Source organism: Hevea brasiliensis, chromosome 13 (assembly GCF_030052815.1).
Source record: "Hevea brasiliensis isolate MT/VB/25A 57/8 chromosome 13, ASM3005281v1, whole genome shotgun sequence".
NCBI lineage: Eukaryota > Viridiplantae > Streptophyta > Magnoliopsida > Malpighiales > Euphorbiaceae > Hevea > Hevea brasiliensis.
In genome coordinates this window covers 52,622,546-52,643,710 of record NC_079505.1, presented here as the reverse complement: position 1 = coordinate 52,643,710, position 21,165 = coordinate 52,622,546, and the positions used below count along the sequence as shown (strand labels likewise).

The 21,165-nt window shown below is 32.2% G+C and overlaps 1 protein-coding gene across 1 annotated transcript; it reads left to right on the top strand.

The window, feature by feature from the left end:
- The first annotated feature begins 394 nt into the window (after positions 1 to 394).
- On the top strand, positions 395 to 3,686 carry LOC110671743 (VAN3-binding protein). The gene is made up of 8 exons (XM_021834304.2): positions 395 to 596; positions 679 to 753; positions 946 to 1,014; positions 1,169 to 1,535; positions 2,261 to 2,431; positions 2,550 to 2,599; positions 2,784 to 2,832; positions 3,431 to 3,686. Exons 1-8 carry the CDS (start codon positions 417 to 419, stop codon positions 3,649 to 3,651), a joined length of 1,182 nt encoding a protein of 393 aa, XP_021689996.2. The 5' UTR covers positions 395 to 416; the 3' UTR covers positions 3,652 to 3,686.
- Positions 3,687 to 21,165: the final 17,479 nt, after the last annotated feature.

The following is a 21,165-nucleotide window of genomic DNA, read 5'->3' as shown; positions in this document are numbered from 1 at the left end:
TGTGAATCTAAGATATTAAAATGAGTGTCACATATTTAATTTTAGGGGAAATTATTTTGTCTAGACCTAATTCATTAACAGAAAATTCTTACTAAACACCATTAATCATGAATCAAGGACACAAACACGTAGGTTAATAAGTGTGACTCACCATATATATTATAAATCTAGACAAGAAAAATCCTAAAATCCTAATTTTACATGCAGGTCTCATTATATGTATTATATCTTGAATAGAGTGCAGATGAAAATTTCCTATACATATGCACTATATGTTAAAAAAATGGCATCATGGTAATTGAGAAATGTCCTTTTAGCTAGGTATACATGAATGTAGAGAGTTGCTTATTTATATGTGAGACTTTGTATAGCCTTCCTCACTCCCAAGAGACGATCGTTAGTTCCTAAGTATTTGCATGGATCCAATCATGAATCCAACGCCCTCTGAGGCACATCCTGAAACCTTAGATTTTCTTTCTCGCACTTGGTGCAACTTTGCAGTTCAAGCTCTCCAGCCAGAGCTGCCAGACCAATCAATCGTTCTCCTAGACAACTCGATCAAGAAATTTGATTGCGACATGAAATCTCATCTCTCGGTGAGTCAAATTACCACATAGAAGATGAAATATATATTTGTTTTCTTGCAGAAGGTGAAATATAGGCTTCGTTTTCTTGCAGAAGATGGAAAATAGTGTGAAAATGGATGACACAGACTTCAAGTCTCTACCACCATGGAAATCCAATGATTTGAAGGTAATATATATAATATTCAATTAGTTAGAGGTGAGTCTTGCACAATAATAATGGTGCTCCTCTACATATGAACAGAGGAAACAACCGTTAAATGAAATCAGAAGGAAAGTTTGCATATCATATATCTAGTTGTATGATCCAAAATAACGTACTTGCTGATTAATTTCTTCAATTTTGCCTTTCTACTTGCAGTCATGGATTTGGATGCAACAAGCAATGCATCCTGAATTAAACTACAACAATTGTTTCCGGAAGAAATGGGTACGTAAACTTGCCAGAAAATCTTAGTCATCTTCGAAACTATGAAATCTCATCCCAATGAAAATTCAATTATCTTTAAATTGTTTCCATTCTTTAATCAATTTCAGTTGTGGTAACCATATATATAGCAACAATAATGTGATTCATGATGCAGTTTTCATGGAAGATAGTGCCATTTAAGACCATTTCAATCAAGAAATGGTTGAAAGAGATAAAGCAAAAGAGAAAAGAAGAAGATAGGCTAGTAAGGGCAGAAGTACATGCAGCTATATCAGTGGCAGGGGTAGCTGCAGCCCTAGCTGCAATTGCTGCTGAGAACTCCAGAAAAGATGAATCTGGTGGTACCACCACTACCAAGGAGGACGCTGTGGCCTCTGCGGCGGCTCTGGTGGCCGCACAATGCGCCCAGGTCGCAGAAGCAATGGGAGCAAAGAGGGAGCAGCTTAGCAATGTAATAGGCTCAGCCATGAGTGGTACAAGTGCAAGTGACATCCTTACTCTCACTGCAGCCGCCGCAACATGTAATTCTCTTTTCACACATACATACATAATAATAATTAAATTAAAATTTTATTAAAAATAATTCAAATCAAACTGTTAGAGGTTAAAGATATAATTTATTTGATAGATGAAAATAAAATGATAAATTCACTTGTTAATTTATAAATATATATATATATATATATATATATATATATATGTATGTATATATACTGGTGCAAATATTTCATATTTGGGTTTGAGAATTGAAATGGACTCACTACTGGGTCACTTCCATTAGTAGGCTGACCCACTATTATATACTTGGGAGCTCATAGTTTATAAACATTAAATTTGATGGTTTTAACTACGTCTGGCCAAGAGTCGATTCCGAATTTAAATTTACAGTTCTAATTTAAGGTTCAAAGATCAAAATCAGTCTTTACAGTTCTTTGCTTCTGGTTGGGCTGGTCAATTACAATTTGATTTCAATTTAATCGATTTCGATGTTATTTAGATTTTGAAACAATCTACAAAATGGGAGATTTTATTTTTTTTAAAAATAATAAGAATTCATAGGTATTTAACTTTTTTTTCTTTAAAGAGAGATAAAATTATTATTTAATTTTTATATTTTAATAAAATTAATTATTTAATTTTTATATTTTAAAAAATATACTATTTAATTCATATATTTCAATAACGGTGGTAAAAGATATGTGAGCAACCACAATTCATATTGTGTGTGTTATTGTAATTGATGAAGCAATAAAAGGAGCTTCAACACTTAAAGCAAGAACAGGAATATGCAAGAACAGATTAAATGGAAGTGCACCAGTGCTACCCATTGAGGAAAACACACAACTTGATTTCGACTTCGACAAATGTAGATCAATACTTGCCCGTGGCACTCAGCTCCACGTTCAAACACCAGATGGTATATATGACTCCATCTTATCGTCTTAAGGATGATTTAAGTATCACTAAATTAAAATTCGTTAATTGATTTATTATGATTTTTTTAACTCTATTTATTTTATTTTATTTATAAACAGGAAATTTTGGAGTAAAATCAGTGTCTATCATCCTAAACAGCCAATCGAAGGTTTGTTTCTGCCCTAAAATGGACTAACAAAAGATTGTTACAGTTTAGTGATAGATTTTTTTTTCATTGTTAAATTATGAAATTTTTGTAGTGTAAGGCATTAACATAGACAATCTTGACCTAGCTAGTTAATATGACACCATTACTCTAAGTCTAGCCATTGATTGTGATACTAATTTTGCAGGTTATACTAAAGATAAGAAAGCTCAATTTGTTGAAATCCAAGAAGGAAAGTATGTTGTTAATTACTTTTTTCTCCCTCAATTTTTCTTTTATTATTTAGTATTAGAGGTGGCAAATTTAATCAATTTACTAATTTGAGTCGTACTCACTCGAGTTAATGTTACACACAATTCAATTCAATCTGCATATGATTTGAAATGGCATGAATTTAAATGATTCAAAAAAATTAAGAGTCAACTCAATAATTCACATATCTCATTTTTTTTTTCAATAGATAAAACATATACATACACTAATTAGTGATAGGAATATGCGTGTTTAGATTATATAAAAATAAGAATTTTATTAAAATTGTAATGATTTTAATGGCAATCCATTCCATATAATCTAACTTACAATTGATTCTTTTGGGTTAAATTGACTAATTTAAATTTTGATTTGAAAAATAAATTAATAAAATTAATTTTTTTTTAAATTAAAAATATTTATAAAACCCATAAATTAACTCTAAATTCATTTTAAATATATATATATATATATATATATATATATATATAGAGAGAGAGAGAGAGAGAGAGAGAGAGGGGAAATCAAATATAAATTTGCTAGAAATAATTAATAATTAATGATTATGTGAATTTGGTTCAGGTATTGTACTGGATGTGCATGCTGAGTTGTATAAAGATTCAGAAGGTGATGATGAAGATGATACATGCTATCTTATCGCATTAACAACTAATCAAGGGATAATCAAGCTAGACATGGGTGACGATTATCATCGTTACAAGATCTGGGCATCAACCATTAATCATATGCTCATGCTTTCTACTTCTTTTTCAAAATATGAGCTTCAATTCTACAAAAACTGAATGTAATTGCTTATTAAAAAAAAAAAAAATTGTGATGTGCTGCCTTAATTTGCATATTATTTGTACTTTAATCATGTAATGATTATCTGTTTAACATCATATTTGTTTAATATATATTCAATAGTTGCATTTAATTGTTATATAATTTGAGGAAAAAAAAATCTAAATATATAACTTCACATCTAAATCCATGAAAAAAGTTAAATATGTACATCTGACCTATTTTATATGTGAATCTTATCATATATATTAGATTTTGAGTTGATGAGGGTTTAAATAAGATTTTCTCTAATTTTGAATAATTAATCATATTAACTTATAAAAAATCATTCAAAATAAAATGTTTACAAAAAATCCTAAGTTGATGGTCGAGAGTATGAATGTAAGAATCCAGCGCTAATCACTTAACAACAAACCACTCAGCTATGTGATATTGTCTCTTTTAGTCTATTTAAACTTACGGATTTGTTCTTTGGGTCTCATTAGTATTGGGCCCAAAATCGCACTACACAATTAGGAAGATCTCGATTTTAATTACCTTTCATTTTTCCTTCCTTTTTGACAAGGGACGGTTCATTTCTGCCCCGTATTATTTCTTTGCTTAATTCAATCTTCGTTGCTCCTCCCAACCACGACTGCAGTTGGTAGCTCTTCCTCTACACGACTGCAGTTAGACTACTCCCCTCACTAGATTCAAATATCATATTTAATAAACATCCCAGATCAACAATTGAAAACTTCAAAAATTAGAAGTTATAACTTCCAATCACTCAACCGAACATGGGCTAAATCTTTTGAAGATGTTTTTCTATGACTTCATAATTTACAACAAATGCAATTCCAATCCAATAAAACTCAACGAAATGAGATTAAATTAAAATTTAGAAGCTAAATTGAAAATTGCCAAAGATATTATAAACAGCTTTTTTTTTTATGAATCTCTTAATTTCAATATAGATAATAGGCCTTTTATTAAAAAAAATGAGTTTAATATATAATACATTTAAATTAATCCATCATATCATTTTACTACCATCAAACGAAATTAATTAAGATATATCAAAATGTGAAAAACTCACTTAAGCCTGATTTATCATGAACCCAAGACACAATAAGTGGGTCCCATTAATTTTACATGTAAATTCCATCATACATGTTTTATCTTGAGTCCATAATATATAAATTAGATCTAAGCAAGAATTTTTCAAAATTTTAGAATACAATCGTTATGAGTACAATAGTTTTATTATGATTATTGATTATTATTGATCTCATATGAATCCCATTATAATCAATAATCAGAGTGTCATACATATATAACCTCATGTTACACATCTTTCTTAAAGTGTAAAGATTTCATAGCATTTAAAATGAAGCCAACTTCACCTCCTTTCTTGCTGCCAAAAGGCTCCAGTTTCTCTTCATTAGGTTTCTTCTATACATGGATAAAACAAGAAACTGCAACATTTACTAGCTAACAAGAATTAAATTAAGATATTTGAATTGCAGATCAAAGAGAATTTGGAGATAGGTCTTGATAAGATTCATAGAGACAAAGGAAGTTTAAATAGATGAGAGTTCCCTCGATTAGGGCAAGATTAATGTAAGGCAATATGGGGAAGGTATGGAGCAAAAGTTGTGGTTGGAATCTTTTATAAAAAAAAAATTAAAATAAATAAAATAAAATATTAAAATTAAAAATAAAAATAAAAAAAGAAAACTTCTTGAGAACAATGAGTTTTAGTTTAGCGGTATTGGAGTTGTTCCTAAAGTTGTGAATTCTCGAGTTCGAGTCTCAGTTAGAACCAATTGTTAAACTTAATATACATTTTAGTTCCTACCATTCCAAAATTAACAATTTATTATATGCACTATTATTAAAAAAATTAAATTTTTGAATAATAAATTTTAATCCAATAGTATTAAAGTTGTTTTTAAGATTGTGGGATCTTGAGTTCAAGCCATCGAAGCTAATTGTAGCAAAATATTTTAAAATTTTGAGCAACTAAATTAAAGTGTTTTATAACTTAATATAATATATTTCGTAAGAAAATGTTGTGCAATATAACAATATAATCATGAATTCAAGGATTAAAAATACTTAAATTTAAAATTTCGAAAACTAAACTATGATCTCATTTAAAATTAAAAAAAAATAATGTAATAAAAAATTCATAATTGTATAATTAATTACCGAATTATATAGTTATTATCTAATAAAATACATGTTTCTTTAATTATATTTTCGCTATACTAACCTCTTTCAAACAAAAAACATGTTTTACAGACCTCAACTACTAATTAGACTAACTGTAAGACTCCTAGCTGCGAGGGCATATTTTGGCTTCACTGTCAATTGAAGGAGTATATGCACTTTTTTTTTTTTAGTTGCAAGAAAAGAAATAGAGAATTTGCAATGTGAGGAGCTTTTCAAGAACATGAATAATGGATACATTGAGAGGACCACATATTACATTGTCGATAAGAAAATGTTGTATATAATTGTTGGCGTGGGCTTTCATTTACCACTTACCAACAAGATTTGGTATCAGTTTTCATGTTGTTACTTCGCAGTGGAGCCATTTCAACCTTACAAGACCAGACAATCCCAACAGGATGTTCATAGATAAGTCAAAAGATGTTTGATTATTAGCCAAGTGCAATAACTAATGAGTTTCTTACTGTTAAAGTAGCGGAGATTCAAGGAATGTAGCTATTGAGATATGTTATATCTGTGATTCAAAATTTTAGTAGGATTTGGAGAGATCTTTTTCTAATTATAGTGGGATAAATATTTCTCAATAGAAACGAAGATTATTTCCTATATTAAGTAGAACTCCTATTATAGTGATATTCCTAAATTGGGTCAGATTCCAAATTAGATTAGGATTGAGGGGATTAATATTATAAATAAGAATATATGGAGAGGTTATTTGGTTTTACCCATAGAGAGCTAGCGGCTTCTGCCCATTACATAGAAAGGCTTCTGCCTATTGAGGAGAGTGGCACTTGGTTATTGCAATCCCATGGAGAGAGAGGGGCTTCAATCTAAGGTTGTAGTCCCATGAGGGAGAGAGGTTTCGACCTAAATGGAGAAGGGCATATTCTAAGAGTAAGGGACTATTATCAATTATAGTTAAAAACACCATTTGTGGTGTATAATTGGACTAATGGGCAGTTAGCTTTGTTGAAAATAGCGGATGATGGCATACCCGTGGACGTAGCCTTTTTGAGAGGGTAAATTACATAAATATTGTCGTTGTTGTTATTTGCTTTATTTCTTCATAGTTTTCATGCTTACGCAATGCACAACAAGCGGTATCAAAGCTTGGAAACAATCTTAATGACTTTGGTTGAAGATGGAGTTATTGTTACATGTCAAACATGCAACAATGGTGATGCAAGCTTAAGGTGGTGGAAAGTTGAAATTAAGGGAGAGCTCTTAATGCAAAATCAAGAAAGTTGATAGCATGAGAATTTTTTGAAGAAAGAAACAAAGCAAGTTACATCCAAAATAAAGATTGAAGTGATTGAAGATTCAAAGGGTTCAAGCTCAAGCATGGAGATTTAATAATTGAAGAGACCTAAGAATTTTAAGGTATGCAATGGTTGATGGATTTTGAGTCAAAGTGGAGATTATTAGATTTATGACTCAAAATCCTAGTAGGATTTAGAGAGATCTCTTCCTAATTAGAATGGGAGAAATACCTCAATAGAAAGGAAGATTATTTTCTATATTAAGTAGGACTCCTATTACAGTGGTATTCCTAAATTGGGTGAATTCCTAAGATTAAGATTGAGGAGATTAATACTATAAATAGGAGTATCGTGGAGAGCTTATTTGGCTTTGCCAATGGAGAGGAGCTTTCGCCCATTGCAGAAAAGGGTTTTTGCCCATTGCAGAAAAGGGTTTTTGCCCACTAAAGAGAGTGGCACTTGCCTATTGCAATCTCATGGAGGAAGAGAGGCTTTAGCCTAAGTGGAGAAGGGCATAGTCCAAGAGTAAGGGACTATTATCCATTATAGTTGAAGGCACCCTTTGTAGTGTATAATACAATTAAAGTGGTAAATATATTGGATTGTGTTTAGAGAAGACTAAGAGGGACTAACTAATTTATTTAATATGAGTAGTTATATAGTGAGGATTTTTGTCACACCCTACTCCTCCGTAAGATGTAACATGATCCCATAGTACACTTAATGAATTACCGTACTTCGCCTACCAGTAACTCATTAAATATACTACAAGGGATTTTAAATCAATTTTCATGAAATTTAAATCATCGATTAAAATCTGGTGTTATAAAAATTTTTCAAAATTTCGGTAGAGTGCCAGCTGTATTTTGAGAAAACAGTTCTTCAAAACCTGCAAAGAAACACACTCCCAATATGTTTTCTCAAATACAACTCCAATAACTTCATTTCAACTCACAATTCAAATCTCAATAATCAAATCAATTCATTTTCAAACCAATCTCATTATAAAGAAACATTTCATTGATTACAAGACTCAAAATTAATATTACAAAACTATTCAGGTAAATGAAATCTCAAATTTATATTTACAATAATTTACATTTAATTACATACTAAAATATTTTACAAGAGTTTTTATACAACTGCTTAAATAATTTACATACATATTATTACATGCATACATCAAAATCTGTGTACATGGGTATACCTAAAGCTAATTTGAATGTCTCTTCAAAGAAGCTTACTCAATTGCTCTATGCTCTTTTCACCCGCGACAGCATACAAAGCTATCGCTTATTGGTGAACTCAGTGGTGCACAACTATAATTTAAAATATAGTACAATATACCTTAACAAAAATTACAGTAAATAATTTGGAAATCTGGATAGTCATTAAGCTCCAAAACTCAAAATATTCATTGCCAATAATATAAATCATTTGTATAAAATGACTTTGATCACGAAATTCAATTTATCAAATCATAACTAACCATTTAAGGTAATTCCAACAAAATTAATTATACATAAATCATAATTGAAATCACAATTCTTTACTATTCAAAAACATTCTTTATCTCGAAAACTGTTCTTTATCTCAAAAACCATTCTTTATCTCACTAACTATGCAAGACTAATCCGAAAGGGCTATCTTCGGGGTGATTCTAACTCCCTATGGTCGAGGTGGTCGAATCATCGTGCACAGTACACATCACAATAATGAATCTTCCAAAAGGGCCATAACATAAAAAAAACTTAGATCTAACCTCTAATAAGAGGAGAATCTAAGCCTGTGCACGTACCATGGTAATCAAAACACAACTAACTCCATTGTCTTCTCAATAAATGAGAGAGACGAGTAATAACCTAGTCAAGCATCTATAGTAAGATACAAAACAATATCACAATCCTTTTAGTGAGCATAAATCACAATACAATTCGATTCAAAGTCAATTCCAATATCCAATAATTTTTATGCTCATCACAATTCAAATCATAAATTTGCATTTTTCATGCAATTTGCCCATCAAAATTCAAAACATTTTCTATCACAATTTTTCAAAATATAATTTATTTAATTCACAACAATGCTTAATACTTGTGGAAATACCATTTCACAAAGCTAAATTCATACATACTATAACAATTTCAATAATCATTGAATTAAATCAAATGCTTGTTAAACATAATACATAAGAAAAATATGTCATTTAATCATATGAAATATTCAGAACAAAATCAGTTAAAAACTAGTTATGCACAAACCTCTGATAAATGCCTCTTGGCTCTGACTCAGTGTTTCCTTCCCCTTCCCTGAGTCTTTGCTAACTGAAACATAGAATTTAAAGTGTTTCAGTACTCATTTAAACCGTCTCTAATAATAAGGCTTAATAATTAATTTATTGAATTCTATTATTTCCTTAGTCAACCTAAGATGTTGACCTTCGATGCATTCTAGGTGAATTAGGTTTAATGTTACCAATGTGTCACATTTTATAGCCTTTTAGTGTTGGTACATATTACCAAATTCACTTTCAAGTATTTTGTATTTTATTGCAATTTGCCGAATTTCGGTATACTAATTTAACCTAGCCGCATGACCTAGTTCCCTAGGTTTTCGGGTTTCGGTCCAAACTACAAACTTGTAGGTCTATGTCATATTGCACACGAGGTAAAAGTTCATATCATTCTGAGTTGTGTAGACCAATTTATGGTCAATTTACCAATGCTGGACAGAATGCATCAAAATGGTAACTTTAGGTCATTTTTAGGTCACTTTTGGTTCAGCTAGTTTTGGTACCTAAACTTGTGCAAGCCATTTGGCTTGATTCTGTCTATTTCTGGGCTTTGGTGTCTTCATAAGAATTGTAGATATATGTCTCAACTATTCATGGTAAAAATTTCAGGTCAATTAGACTTATTTTGAGTAAGTTATGGTCAAAAAACTAACTACTGCCCAAATTGTCAATTTTCAGGCTTTCAAGTCACTAATCCGGATTTGGTCATTTTTCAAGTCACCTTCTAGGCAGAATTTAGGTAAGCTTCCTTCATAAAAGTTGGCACATTTTGTGCCTAGTTTCACCTCCAATTAGTCTCATACCAATTGGAGTCACACACTTAAGGTTCTAAGCCAAAATATACACTGCCCTACTACACACTTCTCATCACCTACCAAGTACATATTCAACACTTACCAAACTACTTCCTTCATGCCAATTCTGGTTTATACCTTACCATTAACATATTTAACAACACATTTTGGTCATTTTGGATAGCTTTTAACCATTCTCAACAAACACATTATAGCTCAGAATTTTTCCAAGTCCAATTACAACAATTAACCACATGACATACCTCATTTACATGTCCAAATTCAAATCATTATACACATATCCATGCTGCCATCAATAACAACATCTTAGACAACCATAAACAAGTAAAAACAAGCTACATATACTGAATTTCCATGGCTGCCAAAATGTACATCTCCATTAAAACATCAAACTTCAAAAATTCTTTCATAAATCAACTACCCACAACCTTGGTTACACTTTTAATGAAACAAGAATTGAAAACACTCACTTACCACTTTTGAAGTTCTTCAAAACCTCACCAAAACTTAATTTTCTTGCTCCTAGTATGCTGCCCAAGGTATGGTGGTCAAGTTTAGTGAAGGAACCTAATGGAAAAAGTAGCTAGAACATGGTGAACTTAAGCTCTCACCATGGACGGCCATGGAGTTTTCTCTCAATATTGATTTCGGCTGGTTCTCTTCCTAAGGTTGAAGATGAGGACTGCACCTCCCAAGTGTCCCTTTAGGTGTCCATTTACTAAAGTTAGTGGAGCACTAGTAAAAGTTTTAATGGTTATTTATTTAATTTCCAATTTTTGTACATTTTCCTCCTATCTTTTGCTATTTAGATTATGTACCACCATTTTAATTATTTATAACATTTTCCAAGTGTAATATCATTTATTTTTAATGGAAATTTAGGTCGAAAGACAACTCGGGGTGTCAAATGACCACAATGCTCCTATTCGGGTTGCATTCCCGATTTTTTGGTAACACCGAGTTTTGTCGTTTTCTCGATTTCTCGTTTTTCTTTGTACTAATTATTTGATTTTTCTTTGATATTTCTAATGACATTTATACTTCAATAGATGTTTATTTAAGTCTTACAAATATTTTTCAAGGTTCTCCGCAGTCCAGGGCTAGTCAACGGTCCACGCTGTAACTTCTCAGTGCGGTCACCCATCGCTATAGTTCTCGGCTCGTTTAACTTGGTTACATTTCATTACTATTATTTTTTCTTTGTTTTTCTTGTATTTTCTTTTCTTGTATTTCATTATTTTATGTCTCCTCACCCATATCTAAGTGTAGTTCGAGGCATCCTAGCTGTCTGGACAGACACTGTCACCGGAACAGTAAAATGCACTACCGAACATAGGGGTTTTACAATTCTCCCCCCCTTAAAATAAATTTCGTCTCGAAATTTTACCTGGCATCAGTTTTTGAATAACTGTGGGTGCTATCTCCTCATGTCCTCTTCATGTTCCCAAGTAGCTTCCTGGCCTGAATGATGGTTCCACAGCACTTTACCTAGATGTATCTGTTTTTTCCTCAGCTGCTTCACCTCATATGCCAGAATTTTTATGGGTTCTTCCTCATATGAGAGGTCTGGATTTACCTCAATCTCTTCAACTGATAGTACATGAGATGGGTCAAATCTGTACCTCCTTAACATGGACACATGAAAGACACTGTGTATCCTTTCTAGCTCTGGAGGTAATGTTAACCGATATGCCAAAGGACCCACTCTTTCCAGAACCTCATATTGTCCGATGAAATGAGGACTCATTTTCCCCTTTCTTCCAAATCTCATAATTCTCTTCCAAGGAGAAACTTTGAGGAATACCTTATCACCCACTGCATATTCAATATCTCTTCTCTTCAAATCCACATAGGACTTCTAACGGTCTGATGCAGCCTTGAGTTGATCTCTGATCAATCTGATCTTTTCCTCTGTCTACTGAACAATTTCTGGCTCAATCATCTTTCTTTCACCTACTTCATCCCAACATAGGGGAGTTCTGCACTTCCTGCCATACAAAGCTTCATATGGAGGCATCCCAATGCTTGATTGGTAACTGTTGTTATAAGCAAACTTAATCAAAGGCAAGTGTATATCCCAATTACCTTCAAACTCAATCACACAAGCCCGTAGCATATCCTCCAATATCCGAATTACCCTTTCAGACTGGCCATCTATCTATGGGTGGAATGTTGTGCTGAAGTTCAATCTAGTTCCTAGGGCTCTTTGAAGACTACCCCAGAATCTAGAAGTGAACCTAGGATCTATGTCAGATACAATTGATACTGGCACTCTATGCAGTTTTACAATCTCATTTATATACAATTTGGCCAATCTCTCCAACCATAGTCCATCCGGACTGGCAAAAAGTGAGCAGACTTGGTTAGTCTATCAACTATGACCCATACTGCATCATGACTATTCTGTGTCCTCGGAAGTCTCATCACAAAATCCATAGTTATCCATTCCCTTACAATGTTTCATAGGGTGCCGTTTGTATGCTAGCTTGATACTTATTATTGTATACAAATTCTGTTAGTGGGAGGTATCTGTCCCATCTCCCCTCGGATTCAAGGACACAAGTTCTCAGTATATTCTCAAGGGCTTATTACATTTTACAGGTTATTATTATCATTTCATTTCATTATTTACAGAAACTCAATGAGTTTCATAATTTACCTAAATTACTTGTTTCGACTATCCATCCGTCTGAGGATGATAAGTCGTACTGATATCTCTAAACTTATAGCAATTACTATGGTATAGATAGTTCACATTATTGTAACCGAGTTACTGACTCTAGCTACCTTACAAGTGTAGTCTTTCTACAGGCTAGTTCTGAAGTTTTAAATTTCTGACTAAAATTTTCACATTTATTTCCAGTAATAGCACTCTATTCGGGTGTAACTGTATCGATTTATAGATTACTTACAAATATTCTTATTTTATTGTACCATGAGGAAGCACGTAGCTCTGCACAATAATCCTGTGTCGGTACTGTAATCTGCATCTTACAATACAAACATCGGGAACATTACATAGTCACTATGTTATAACCTCATGGACTAGGTTTTCTAACATCTTATCTTTCTCGAATCCACTAATATCCTAAACTGATTCTGATTACAATATCCCTTGACAATTACTAACAGTAACATCTTTGCCCTCATCTAGAGCAATTCTACTATAACTTACTTTTAGGTCCTCTTGCCATACATTAAGTAGGCTTACCATTTAACTTTATAATTTATGGTGTGTTAGAAAATACTTTTCACTGATATACTCTTCCATAACTAATTTCACCTATTATCACATTCCTTATCTTAAAGGACTAATCACTACTGCATCAAAATTTATTCCCATGTAAAGGAATAGCAACAGAACATATAGTTCTAACACTAGCACACAACTAAGTAGTACTGGGATCAAATAATAACTAATTGTTTGTTTCAAAAATTAAGAACTTACCAGCAGCTACATCCTAAGTTTCTGTTCTTTCTACTTAGCGCATAGTGGACGCTCTGACTGGTGTGCTACTATATTCAGGTTGATTCACTGTGTTATGGTGGTGAGGAGTACCAACTCTATTTCTATCTCGACTCTGACTGACTGTTTGTGAACTCCAGAGAGCAGATCGAGGTATTCTAGTACAATCTCTAACAAAGTGTCCAAGCTTTCCATAATTGTAGCAGGCTCCAGAGGCCTTACGATAAATACCTCCATGTAGCTTACCACAAACATGGCAGAAACGGGCAGAATAGGAACTTCTGGTTATTCGACGACTAGATTTTGGTGTTTACTGCCCTGATGATCCGTCTCTGTCATATCCCTGAGCTCGGGGTTCCTCAAATTCTTTTCTCTTCCCCAAATTACTGCTCGAGCTCTGACCCATATGTTTCTCCCTCTTCTCCATTTCACACTGCCTTTGTGGGGGTTGGGTTTGTGCTTAAGCTTAAGCTAACAGAGTATCAGCCATTTGTTGAAAGAAAGTGGCCATTTACTGGGCCATTTGTGCAGTAATTTGCATCGGCAAAACTGGTACAATCAAGCCTTCGACACTTTGTGGGGCTGGGGCCTCAACTTGTACTTCTACCATCACAGACTGTTCTATTGTATCATTCTTCTCTTCCATTCTTTTCACAAGATTTTCTATTTCTGTACAACCAACACAAGGAGATTCCTCTCCATTAGTTCATATTTATGATGTAAATGTACTATATGTATCAAACATTTGAGCAGTTGTAGTTACCGACAAAAAGATTTCAAATTCACAGTTCGAAATTTACTTTAAAACCATTGCTCTGATACCACAAAACATGTCACACCCTACTCCTCCGTAAGATGTAACATGATCCCATAGTACACCTAATGAATTACCGTACTTCTCCTACCGGTAACCCATTAAATATACTACAAGGGATTTTAAATCAATTTTCGTGAAATTTAAATCATCGATTAAAATCTGTTGTTATAAAAAATTTTCGAAATTTCGGCAGAGTGCCGGCTATATTTTGAGAAAATAGTTCTTCAAAACCTGCAAAGAAACACACTCCCAATATGTTTTCTCAAATACAACTCCAATAACTTCATTTCAACTCACAATTCAAATCTCAATAATCAAATCAATTCATTTTCAAACCAATCTCATCATAAAGAAACATTTCATTGATTACAAGACTCAAAATTAATATTACAAAACTATTCAGGTAAATGAAATCTCAAATTTATATTTACAATAATTTACATTTAATTACATACTAAAATATTTTACAAGAGTTTTTATTCAACTGCTCAAATAATTTACATATATATTATTATATGCATAAATCAAAACCTGTGTACATGGGTATACCTCAAGTTGATTTGAATGTCTCTTCAAAGAAGCTTACTCAATTGCTCTATGCTCTTTTCACCTGTGACAGCATACAAAGTTATCGCTGAGTGGTGAACTCAGTGGTGCACAACTATAATTTAAAACATAGTATAATATACCTTAACAAAAATTACAGCAAATAATTTGGAAATCTGGATACTCATCAAGTTTCAAAACTCAAAATATTCATTGCCAATAATATAAATCATTTTTATAAAATGACTTTGATCACGAAATTCAATTTATCAAATCATAACTAACCATTTAAGGTAATTCCAACAAGGTCAATTATACATAAATCATAATTGAAATCACAATTCTTTACTATTCAAAAATATTCTTTATCTCGAAAACCGTTCTTTATCTCAAAAACCATTCTTTATCTCACTAACTATGCAAGACTAATCCGAAAGGACCATCTTCAGAGTGATTCTAACTCCCTATGGTCGGGGAGGTCGAATCAGATTCTAACTCCCTATGGTCAGGGAGGTCGAATCATCGTGCACAGTACACATCACAATAATAAATCTTCCGAAAGGGCCATAACATAAAAAACTTATATCTAACCTCTAATAAGAGGAGAATTTAAGCTTGTGCACGTACCATGGTAATCAAAATACAACTAACTCCATTATCTTCTCAACAAATGAGAGAGACGGGTAATAACCTAGTCAAGCATCTATAGTGAGATATAAAACAATATCACAATCCTTTTAGAGAGCATAAATCACAATACAATTCGATTCAAAGTCAATTTCAATATCCAATAATTTTTATACTTATTACAATTAAAATCATAAATTTGCATTTTCCATGCAATTTGCCCATCACAATTCAAAACATTTTCTATCATAATTTTTCAAAATATAATTTATTCAATTCACAACAATGCTTAATACTTGTGGAAATACCATTTCACAAAGCTAAATTCATACATACTATAATAATTTCAATAATCATTGAATTAAATCCAATGCTTGTTAAACATAATACATAAGAAAAATATGTCATTTAATCATATGAAATATTCAGAATAAAATCAGTTAAAAACTAGTTGTGCACAAACCTCTGATAAATGCCTCTTGGCTCTGACTCAGTGTTTCCTTCCCCTTCCCTGAGTCTTTGTTAACTGAAACACAAAATTTGAAGTGTTTTCAGTACTCATTTAAACCGTCTCTAACAATAAGGCTTAATAATTAATTTATTGAATTCTATTATTTCCTTAGTCAATCTAAGATGTTAACCCTCGATGCATTCTAGGTGAATTAGGTTTAATATTACCAATATGTCACATTTTATAGCCTTTTAGTGTTGGTACATGTTACCAAATTCACTTTCAAGTATTTTGCATTTTATTACAATTTGCCGAATTTCGGTATACTAATTTGACCTAGCCGGATGACCTAGTTCCCTCGGTTTTCGGGTTTCGGTCCAAACTACAAACTTGTAGATCTATGTCTTATTGTATGCGGGGCAAAATTTCACGTCATTTTGAATTGTGTAGACCAAGTTATGGTCAATTTACCAATGCTGGACAAAATGCATCAAAATGGTAACTTTAGGTCATTTTTAGGTCACTTTTGGTTCGGCTAGTTTTGGCACCTGAACTTGTGCAAGCTATTCGGCTTGGTTTTGGCCATTTCTGGGCTTTGGTGTCTTCATAAGAATTGTAGATATATGTCTCAACTATTCATGATAAAAATTTCAGGTCAATTGGACATGTTTTGAGTAAGTTATGGTCAAAACACTAACTACTGCCCAAATTGTCAATTTTCAGGCTTTCAAGTCACTAATCCGGATTTGGTCATTTTTCAAGTCACCCTCTAGGCAGAATTTAGGTAAGCTTCCTTCATGAAAGTTGGCACATTTTGTGCCTAGTTTCACCTCCAATTGGTCTCATACCAATTGGAGTCACACACTTAAGGTTCTAAGCCAAAATATACACTGCCCTACTACACACTTCTCATCACCTACCAAGTACATATTAAACACTTACCAAACTACTTCCTTCATGCCAATTCTGGTTTGTACCTTACCATTAACACATTTAACAACATATTTTGGTTATTTTGGACAGCTTGTAACCATTCTCAACAAACACATTATAACTCAGAATTTTTCCAAGTCCAATTACAATAATTAACCACATGACATACCTCATTTACATGTCCAAATTCAAACCATTATACACATATCCATGCTGCCATCAATAACAACATCTTAGACAACCATAAACAAGTAAAAGCAAGCTACATATACTAAATTTCCATGGCTGCCAAAATGTACATCTCCATTAAAACATCAAACTTCAAAAATTCTTCCATAAATCAACTACCCACAACCTTAGTTATACTTTTAATGAAACAAGAATTGAAAACACTCACTTACCACTTTTGAAGTTCTTCAAAACCTCACCAAAACTTAACTTTCTTGCTCCTAGTATGCTTCCCAAGGTATAGTGGTCAAGTTTAGTGAAGGAACCTAATGGAAAAAGTAGCTAGAACATGGTGAACTTAAGCTCTCACCATGGACGGCCATGGAGTTTTCTCTCAATATTGATTTCGGCTGGTTCTCTTCCTAAGGTTGAAGATGAGTGCTGCACCTCCCAAGTGTCCCTTTTGGTGTCCATTTACTGAAGTTAAAGTTTTAATGGTTATTTATTTAATTTCCAATTTTTGCACATTTTCCTCCTATCTTTTGCTATTTAGATTATGTACCACCATTTTAATTTTTCATAACATTTTCCAAGTGTAATATCATTTATTTTTAATGGACATTTAGGTCAAAAGACAACTCGGGGTGTCAAATGACCACAATGCTCCTATTCGGGTTGCATTCTCGATTTTTAGGTAACACCGAGTTTTATCGTTTTCTCGATTTCTCGTTTTTCTTTGTACTAATTATTTAATTTTTTTTTGATATTTCTAATGATATTTATACTTCAATAGATGTTTATTTAAGTCTTAAAAATATTTTTCAGGGTTCCCCGCGGTCCAGGGCTAGTCAATGGTCCACGCTGCAACTTCCCAGTGCAGTCACCCATCGCTATGGTTCTCGGCTCGTTTAACTTGGTTACATTTCATTACTATTATTTTTCCTTTGTTTTTCTTGTATTTTCTTTTCTTGTATTTCATTATTTTATGTCTCCTCACCCATATCTAAGTGTAGTTCTAGGCATCCTAGCTGTCCGGACAGACACTGTCACTGGAACAGTAGAATGCACTACCGAACATAGGGGTGTTACAGTTTTCTTAGGAGTAATTGAGATTTTAAGTAGTTAGCTTTGAGCTTATATTTGATGTTTATTTATTGAAGATAACGAAAGATGATATGCCCATTAATGTATCCTTATATTGAGAGGTTAAACCATATAAATGTTGTTATTATGATTGTCTGGTTTGTTTCTTAAAGTTTACAAACTTCCGCAATGTACAACAGGATCAAATTGTTGCAAGCCAACTTAGAGGCTTGGTGATGGTTTTGTATATCAAGAATGATAATTGAAATTACTACAGCGGTCTTCATGTAAAATATACTTGTCCAAACTCCAAAGTAATTAGACATTATAGAATTGTTAACCCTATAAGCAAACATGATTTTGATAATAATAAAATTTAATAGAATTAAATATAACAAGTGTATAAATATCTATTTGAAATAAATTTTACATTGCCTTTGATATACCAAATACTCAAGGACTTTGGTGGAACAAATAATTAAAAATAAATTAAAATGTACTTATATAAAAAAGTGAAAGGAGTTGAAGATGTTTGATAAAGTTAACTAAGCTCTTAATTCATAGAAAACAAATGTTTATTATTGACAGAAAAATTCATCAGTAATTGATTAAATTTTTTCGATATTTGCCATTACTAAATGGATCACCGATGATTTTTAGCTCTAACGATAATTCCCTCATCAATAGGGATGGAGCTAACAAATTGAGTTAATGGGGTCAAAAATTACTCAATTTAGAGAAAAAAATATTATATACAATAATAACCTTTCTACTCTGAGAGCAAGCAATATAATAATGCATATAAATTTTCAATATATAACAACAACTAATTTAAGTAGAATAATTATTGATCCACTAAACATGAAATAAAATAGTAAAACAATATAAGATTAGACGAAATTGTTTTATTTACTTGTGAGTCTTTCTTGTTGTAGAAAATTAATAACACTAATTTGCCAATTGTTTGTAAAATTAAACAAATAAAATTTATCTATAATTAAAATACACTTGAATAATTAATTATTGATTATTTAGTAAAATAATAGAATAAGAATTATAAAATAAAAAATAAAATTTACCCTATGAAATTAATTCATAGGTAAATTTTATTTTTTATGTGATATGTGATATGAGCAGGAGAATATATTAAAGTTATAAAATGATGAGTTAGTGAGGAAACAAAAAAGTTGATATGTTATTTAGAGTTTTAGTAGATAGATTTTGATTTTCTTTTATATTTTATTATCTATTTTAAAAATTTTATGTAATAGGTGTCTATAATTAAGTGCTCAACAAGTCTAAATTTATTAAATAAAATAATTTTTTAAAGTTTTAATGGAATAAAAAGAAACAAAAAACTTTAATGGGATCATATAGGTAATTTAAGACAATTTATATATAGGAAATTTTTTATTTTTAAACTTTAGTGGGTCACTTGACCCCACTCAAAGAGGGTAGATTTGTACTTCTCATTGGTAATCTATATCGATAGTTTTTTTTTTTTTTTTGTGCCTCAAGTATTTTCACAACAACAAAGTTCGTAGATAATTAGTTGAGATGTCATCATTAATATTGTGGTCTAATTTTTTTTATCAAAAAAGCAAGATTTCATGAATCAAGAGCGCAAGCTATCCTTATATATAACGTTTGAAACTGAAAAGGGAGGGGGGGGGGGATTTACAACAAATTCTATGTTGCTTTTTTTTGCCACCCAGTCTGCACATGCATTAGCCGATCTGGGGGCATAAACAACTGAGCAATAAGGGTGATTCAATAACCAGTTCTAAACATCTTGACTAACAACCTCAAACTCCTAAGGGCAATTAGCAAAAGGATGGTTGAAACACTAAGCTAACTGATAAGAATTAGTTTCAATAATAGCAGTTGACATCCTTCTACTTTTTGCAAATTGAATTGCTAGACAAAAGGCTTTGTCCTCGGCTGCCAAAGGAGACAAAGAGAAGCAAGAGGAAAATAAACCATCAATAAACATACCAGAGAAAGATCTTATTACAACACCAACATCTATCTTGCCAGATGAAGCATCAAAAGAAGCATCAATATTCATTTTAAGAAAAGTTGGTGAGAAGGAACACAAAATGCTAAAACCTAATTTTAATTAGCACATGGATAAGGCAGAGAATGTTGTTGTGAAATGACTAGATTCCAAACCTCTTCAAAAATCATTCTGAGCTTTCCTACTAGTTAAGAGAGAGGATCATGCAAGATTTGATAAAAAAAAATGCTATATTATGAGCTTTCTAGATGTTCTAGAGCATATAATAGCTGCAAATCTCAACAGATGATTATCATTAAGAGTATTCAAAATCTGTATAGAACTCCACCTAGAAGATAAGTTTTCAAATCCTTCTAATTGAAGATTGAAACCCAACAAGGATGTAAACTAAGTTGCTTTGGCATGTTGGCAAACAAATAAAAAGTGATCCACTGATTCTTCCTGCGTATGACAGAGAGGGCACATTGGAGAATTAGAGTAGTGTCTTCGATACAAGTTTACCTTGGTAGCATAGAGTTACATGAAGCCTTCCAAAGAAAATTATGAATCTTTGGTGGCACATCAAGAGACCAGATGCTTGCCCAATATGATTGAGATTATTGTCTAGATGGAGATGGCCTTCTTGTGTCCTGGCTCTTAAACAAACTTTGTTTTAATAAATAATAAATAGATTTCACAGTGAGGCACCCATTTTTTGTGAAATACCAAACTCCTTATTCTTGCCTACCCTCTTCCCCTAGAGGTATCTTCAGAATCTCCTTACATTCCATAAGAAAGAAGTTGGCTTGCATTAAATGCCATCACAGTGTAGACCCTTATTT

Bases quoted from the DNA above. Each gene is read 5' to 3' on its own strand.
- LOC110671743 (XM_021834304.2), top strand. From the start codon at position 417: ATGGATCCAATCATGAATCCAACGCCCTCTGAGGCACATCCTGAAACC. The intron at 1,015-1,168 runs GTACGTAAACTT...TTCATGATGCAG, and splicing joins ATTGTTTCCGGAAGAAATGG to TTTTCATGGAAGATAGTGCC. The intron at 2,833-3,430 runs GTATGTTGTTAA...AATTTGGTTCAG, and splicing joins GTTGAAATCCAAGAAGGAAA to GTATTGTACTGGATGTGCAT.